Source organism: Kryptolebias marmoratus, linkage group LG23 (genome assembly GCF_001649575.2).
Source record: "Kryptolebias marmoratus isolate JLee-2015 linkage group LG23, ASM164957v2, whole genome shotgun sequence".
Taxonomy (NCBI): domain Eukaryota; kingdom Metazoa; phylum Chordata; class Actinopteri; order Cyprinodontiformes; family Rivulidae; genus Kryptolebias; species Kryptolebias marmoratus.
Genome location: NC_051452.1, coordinates 585,955 through 593,295, shown reverse-complemented (window position 1 = coordinate 593,295; position 7,341 = coordinate 585,955). Strand labels below are relative to the sequence as shown.

General features: G+C 41.9%; 1 protein-coding gene across 7 annotated transcripts in view; it reads right to left on the bottom strand.

The window, feature by feature from the left end:
• Window positions 1–4,938, bottom strand: part of zranb3 (zinc finger, RAN-binding domain containing 3) — a 100,468-nt gene extending 95,530 nt beyond the window's left edge. For 3 of the 7 annotated variants that reach the window (XM_037973949.1, XM_037973950.1, XM_037973944.1), the window contains exons 1-2: window positions 3,451–3,588; window positions 2,510–2,669 (exon numbers count right to left, since the gene is read on the bottom strand). In XM_037973949.1, coding sequence (XP_037829877.1) covers window positions 2,510–2,655 — 146 coding nt within the window. In that variant the 5' untranslated portion in view covers window positions 2,656–2,669; window positions 3,451–3,588. Of the gene's footprint in view, window positions 1–2,509; window positions 2,670–3,100; window positions 3,159–3,328; window positions 3,589–4,738 lie in introns of those variants that run through there. The other 4 variants (XM_037973946.1, XM_037973945.1, XM_037973947.1 and 1 more) reach the window with 4 other exon arrangements.
• Window positions 4,939–7,341: the final 2,403 nt, after the last annotated feature.

Genomic DNA, 7,341 nt, shown 5'->3' with positions numbered 1-7,341 from the left:
CACCCACCTCACACACCTCACACACCCCCCACACCCGCCCCCCCCCCCCACCCCCCCACCCTTTCGACTCTCACGGCCGTCTCTTTCCACACGCAGGAGCATCAAATATGTCGCCGCAGTTCGAACGCTTACGGATCCTGACGTATTTTTTATTTTATTTTATTTGCGTGGGAGGGTGAGTGATAGTCGCGGCACGCAGCGGCAATAAAAACACCAAACGAGACGGGCTCGATTGAGTTGTTTCCAAGAAGCCAAAGCCGAACTTTCGCCGCTTTGTTGCTCCGGTCTATAAACCCCGAGGCGTACTTTCGAGGCGGCGACGCGTCTGTAGGCGCGTTCACAAAAAAACTAAACGAAAAAAATGGAGTGGGCTCATTGAGATCCATCCGTGGTCAGCTCTTTTATCTCCTCGGCTGATGTGAAACCGGATCGATACTCTGCATCGTATCAAACGTTAGCGCTAATATGGAGGCGGTTCCTTTAAGCTAACACGGCTTGAAAACAAAAAAAAAGGGGGTCGATAAACGGCGTTCCAGGAAAAACAAATCGAATCGTTTCCAAATTGGCGACTAACGCGGTCCTCAAACTGAACCGCGACCCGTGCCGGCGAAAGGAGTCGAAACGGGCAGCGAGTTGTAGAGCAAATGGCGTAAAAAACGTTGTAAAGTCCGTAAAGACGCTAATCTAGAAGCTAAATCCCAGGAGCTAAACTAGCATTTAGCGTTCCCAATCGATGTTTCCAAACAGCTTCGTCTCCAAGGAATAAGCCTCCTCTCTTTACCGGGAAATCCCTTCGTCTAATGCGGGAGTCGGCCATTTTGGGTCTCGATTCGCTGGTCGTGAATCGGCTTTGCCAACTTGAGCTTCATGAACTTCCAAACACAAATGGAACCCGCCGCTACTAGTTGGGAAAAATATAGATTTTTTTTTTTTTTGTGCTGTAATTGAGATTTGCATAAAAATTAGTCCAACATCTAAAGATCCCGGTAAAAAAAAAAAAAGCAGATAATCTTCTTAATCTACCTTCAAACTGAGGTATGACTTTGGAAATAATTCAAATATTCTTATCCCTTCGTATAATATTTGGCGTCTCTTTGGCGTCTCTTTGAAGCTTTGGGATCCCCGTTTTTTGAATACGGAGCTTGAATTCCCGACGACGTCATTTCCAGACCAGTAAAAATCCAGCTGTCAAGTTTTTCGAGTTCTCATACTTGGTTAGTGTTGCTCTGCTGGATATTCAGTGGAGTTTTATTTTGAAAGCTTTAGGAGCGCAAACAATTAAACACACACCGGAGGTTACAAGCTAAAAAAAGCAGAACTGTAGCCAAAAGCTAAAATGAACACAGCAGTAACGAAAGTTCAAATTAGCAAAACGGTTGCTAAAAACTAACAAAATAAATAAATTCTCAGCAAAAGCTTATATTAGCAAATCCTTTGCGACATGCTAGCATTAGGAAAGCAGTAGAGAAAGCTAACATTAGGTAAACTGCTGTTAAAAACTAAAAATAGCTTAAGTCAAAGCTAAACGCTAATATTAGTCAAAAGTTTGCTGCATGCTAAAATTAGCAAAACATGGAGAAAGCTACAAGCAAAAAAAAAACAGTTAAACGCTAATATTAGCAAAACTTTTGCTACGATCTAACGTTAGCACAGCAGTAGAGAAAGCTAACATTATTTAAACTGCTGCAAAAAACTAAAAACAGCAAAAATCATAGCTACATGCTAATTTTAGCAAAGCGTTTACTACAAGTTAACATTAGCAAAGCAGTAGAGAAAGCTAACATTAGGTAAACTGCTGTTAAAAACCAAAAATAGAAAAAATCAAAGCTAAACGCTAATATTAGTAAAACTTTTGCTGCATGCTAAAATTAGCAAAACAGAGAAAGATAAAGTAGCAAAACCATTGCTAAAAAAAAAAGACAAAAAAATCACAGTTTAATGCTAATATTAGCAAAACCATTGCTACAAGCTAACATTAGCAAAGCAGTAGAGAAAGCTAACATTAGCCAAACTGCTGTAAAAAACAAAAATAGCAAAAATCATAGCTAAACGCTAATATTAGTAAACCTTTTGCTGCATGCTAAAATTAGCAAAACAGAGAAATTAACAAAATATTTGCTCAAAGCTGAAAGTAACATACGAAGACAGATTTGAAAGAGAACGATGGTTATAAAAGGAGTGAAAGATTAGTTTTAGTTAAATATTTTAGCATAAAAGTTGAAAAAGCTAAAAGTCGTAGTGCGCCATTACTGCTAGCGCTGAACGGTTAAAACACCATTAAACATGCCAGTGTTTGTTTGCTAAAACCACGTAGAAGAACTTTTAAAGAGGAAAACAATAGTTTAAGTACTGAGTCGTGAGCGTTAGACATGCTGAATTTCCATTTTTCACGAATTTGGCGAAACGTCGACACGTCCGACGTGCATTTAGACCGACTTTTAGAAGCCCGACGCCGACTGAATTGAATAAACTCCTTCAAATACAAATTCAAGGAGATCAACGCGCTCACCGGCCGTTCCTGGACAAGGCGAACTCCACTCCCTCCAGCTGAAAAGGCATGAGGCGCTGCAGGAGCTTGGGAGGAAGTTCCGACAGCTCCCGCCGCCATTTTGTGTCACGGCGAGCAGCCTGCGGGACACCGTCATCCACTTCCATCAGTCAGGGTGAAACTAGGAAGTAAAGAAATATATCGTTAAAACACTTACATAATAAAATAATGGTGAATGTAAGGCTAATACGTCGGCCTCAAACCAGGAAGCAGAGGTGGTAATGTTTTAAAGATGGCTGCCACAGCCTACTGACTATAAAAGCCACATAAATGGCTGTAAATCGGCTAATTTTACAGATATTGACCTAAAATCTGGCGTGGTAGTAGCTGAAACTGATTCTCAACATATATTCTAAGCGCTAAAAACTGTACATTATCTTTGTTCAAAATTTTGTCAATAATTGTTTACCTGCTAGCAAAACAAAGACAAAGGAAAATCGTTTTTTGCACAATTAGCTAACGAAAAAGCCACAAATATATATGTTTGATAAGTAGTGCTATAAATTATATATCTTTCATAATTCAGTTTTTTATTGAATATTTATTTGTTACCTAATGTTGTGTAAACGTTTAAGCACGGTTAGTGAGTTAGCTTTGCCGAAATGAACGAACATATCATCGATTAGCAAATTAGCGCTATCAACAACCGGAAGTCAACAAACGAGTTTACGCAAATAAAAGCACGTAACCGGAAGTGCGGTAAAGTTCAAGGAAAACAACTAGTAACACAAAAAAAATGTTCGATATTCTCGAATATACGTTTACAAATAGCGTCAGTACATTTCGTTTCTGACGTACAGCATCACAGTTTGCTTCACAATGGCGGCGGCTTTAGCCTAACTAATATAAAGAGAACGTCGTTGTTTTGGTTCTTCGTGAGGTTCTCCGTGAGGTTCTCCTACCCGGTGTGAAGCAGCAGAACGAAAAGGTCGCGGGTACAATGAATGAAACGCTCACGCGGCAACTTCTGCAGCGAGCCCGAGTAGCGCCATAACCACGGCGAAAACTCACGGCATGACGTCACTTATTATCAATACCCCGCGTTTCGAACTGTACGGCAGACCGTTGTAACATATAATCACACCGCTCTTCTATCTCTAGTTACTCTTTTAGATACTTATAATAGCGCTGCCGCTCGTTAAAATGACATATTTACTGGTCTAAAATGGCGTTACAAATCTAAAATAACATATTTAGCAGAAACACTTCTCCAGAACTGAGCCTGTATGAAGTAAAACTTAATTTAAGAGACGTTAAACTACCTTTTTAAACATTTATGGGGTATAAATCAATAAACGTGACACGTGCTGCCAAAAACAAGTCCCAGTGAGGAATTTTTCTAATTATGAAGTTTTATTATTTTCACATTTTTGGTCTGAAAAGTTCCAAAATGATACGTCGTTTGTTGAAGTTTTGGCGATCTGTCACCTGGCAACAATAAGCTAGTCGTCGGGGATTCCAGCCCCACGTTCTAAACATTATACGAAGGGATTTCCTGGCGGAAGGTTAATTTCAAAGGAAATTAAAAGGCTAGTTTGAAAACTAAAGGTAGATCAGGAAGATTATATGTTTTTTTTTTTTTTGTTTACACAAATCTCAATTACGGCAAAAATCGACATTTTTTGTTGTTTTACCAACAAAATATTTATTTAATATACACGGGCGCCTTCAGGAAGTTCCCAAAGTGGCTGATGATCTAAAAGTAGCACTTAAAAACTATAAAACCCTAACATAAGACATAAGTCATATATTGTCTGTTTGAAATAAATACAACCACGTTGATTTTCGGGAACTACCTTATGTTCTCAACAGCAGGGGCACCAACAAAGGGGGGAATAAGGGGGGCAATGATCACCCCGTAAAACTGCTGGCCCCCACGTCGCCACCCCTTCTTCTTATCCTCCTTTTAATTTTTAATTAAAAAAAAAAACATTGTTTTTGAACATTTAGTAGTTAAAAACAAAAAAGAAATAGTATTATTATAATTGCTTTTTGTTTAAAAAAAAATAAATTAAAAGCGAGCTTTCTGAATGAGAACAAGTATGAGTTGATCGAATAACACAAGGTTTTAGATTATGCAATTTTTTTATTTTTTTATGAATTAAAAAAATAGACTGAGTCAAGTGTGCTCCTCTTGGTTAGCTATATCATAAAATATAGAATACAAATCTACAACAGAAGTGCTGCTACCTTGAAATAAATACATTAATAGGGAAAGCAGGTCCTCCGTAGGCTTCCGTAGCGCTCAGATCGTATAGAGTCGCCTCACTATTAAATGACATATGGGCTTGCCATAGAGCAGCCTGCTGGCAGCTGTGTCTCCTTCACTCCACCACAAACAGGAGCTCCTTCACCCTCCGCAGGAACAACGGCTGTTCACCGACTGGAAACCGAAGCGGGTAAGGCAAAACGTTCGGCATCCGCGGCACCCTGCCCCGGCGCTGCCCCCCGCCGAGGGGGGGCAGCTTCCAATGCCCGCCCGGTCACCGTGAGCCTGCTAGCGGGCAGGGCGTCCGCTCGCCGGCCGCTGACAGCTCAGGGCGCCGGTGTTTGGCCGCCTGCGAGCCGCGGCGCCAGGTAGAAAGGCTCGTTAGCTTAGCCCTCCCCCCGTCCCCCACGCCCCACGAACCGAGCGCGGCTCCTCTTTTCTGCCCCCCCACCAAACCCCCCCCGTACGCCTGGAAACAAAAACCCGTGCGTGCGGGATTCAAGGAGTCGCGTCTCGCCCCGGAAAACCGGCCGGCGGCTGCCGACATAACGAACAATAACGGACTAACTTTCAGGCCTGCTCCGGTGTTAGTCCACCTACGTGCCGCAGCTGTGGCTGCGGTGCCGGCTCGATGGTTTGAGCTGTACGCGAGCCTCCGAGCGGCCTGAGTCGACTTCTTGCCAGCCGAATTGTGGTTCTGGACGCCTCTTTTAGGGCTGACCTGTTAATTGTAGTTTGGTTCGGAGTTTAAAGCGCTTCAGTGCAGCGGGAACACTAAAATGTAAGATTTCGTAATGGAGGCTGGCCTGAGTCGTTCGCTGTTGAGCAGCAAACCTGAAAACTGGGAGCACCTTTTTAGGTTTCCAGCAATTAGCTGCTGCTGCTATTTTAGTATAGTTATATTGACTGGACAAGTTAATAGTCGTTTATTTTTTTAGATTAACTGGAACTTTTCTGAAGAAATTTCAAAAGGGGCCAATTCATCTGCTGCTCAAAAATCCGAATTTAGTTGTATAAACTGTGTAAGATAATCAAAGGAACGTTTAAAAGCCGCTGCCAGTGTCTTCAGATGGTCGCCATGGTAACCACACATGTGTCTTTCGATCCCTGACGGAACTCCTAAGCGAGGAAGACGGAAACCCGGACTAGAAAGTAAGCCTCAAGCAAACCGGCGCATGCGTTAAAAACCACAGGTCGTGTTTTAAAGATTCTTGAACCGTGAGCGGCAGAAGCTTTGGTGGTCATGTGCGTGAACTTTTATGCTTCTACAGTGTTTTATTTAGGTGATTATAAGATAAAAATACCTATCACGTCCAGTTTTGAAGAGAAATTTATATAATTGAAGTCTAATTGGTGTACGCTTTTTGCACTCTGAAGGAATTTGAGGGAAAACTATAAGTCTTATATAAGTGACACACACACCGGATGAAAGAAGAAAAGAAGACAAAAATACGTAAGTTTTGATGTATAATTTGTGCCAAAAAGTTGTTTGAGTAATTAGTTTATTCACCAAAAAAAAGGTTGGAAACTCGTGGCCTCTGCCCGCGCGGGAACGGCGTTTTTAGCTGCGTCACAGCGCCGCCTGCAGGCCTGGCGTAGCTACTGCAACGTCTTGACTGTGGATAAAAACCGATAAAGAGATCAAAACGCCGCTTCACTCACGCGACTGCAGAGAGCTCCTGAAAAGGGGCCGGTGTTTGTCGAAACACTCGTTAGAACATGCGTGGAAATTCTTCGCCTTTTTTTTCTTTTTGGCGAGCTTCGCCCGCGCCGATTTGCTCCGATTGCCGTAGCACAGAAATCCCAACGCAGCGGCGCGTTTTTATGTGCGATATTTGCATTTATTTATCAAAGTGCTCCAACTTGTTATCAATTAGATGCCTTGTTGCGCATTTACGTAAAAAAAACTTTAGCGGCGGCAGACTTTCATGTTCGCGTGCTTAAACTTTTATGCTTCTACTGGTGATTATAAGATAAATGGACCCTTCACGTCCAGTTTTGAAGCAATATGTATACAGTTGAAGTCTATTGAGTGTACGCTCTTGGCACTCTGAAGCGATTTGAGGGAAAACTGTAAATCCTATAGATGTGACACTTGCACCGGTTGAAAGAGGACAAAAATACATACGTTTTGATGTATAATTTGTACTAAAAAGTTGTGTAGGTTATTAGTTTATTCGCTAAAGAAAGGTTAAACTGCAGAAACTGTGTTTTTAGCCGCGCCACAGCGCCGCCCGCAGGCCTGGCATAGCTACTGCAACGTTTCGAATGTGGATAAAAACCGATAAAACCCTGGTTATAAATTAGATGCCTTGTTGCACTCTTACGTGAAAAAAAAAAAAAAAACTACAAACGAAGGTTTAGCCCTATGATATAAACCTTAAATAATTCAGGTGTTAAAATTTAAAAAAAAAAAGAAAAATGAGCATAAAGTGCATATTTTTATCCCTGGAACACAGTAGCGCAGCTTCATTACTGGGGTGATTTTTAATGGCGGACAGTAAACGCTGACTCGGGCTGGATTTATCCTCCTCTACGGGCCGTAAATCAAATATCCCATAATCCCCCCCCCCCCCCCCCCCCC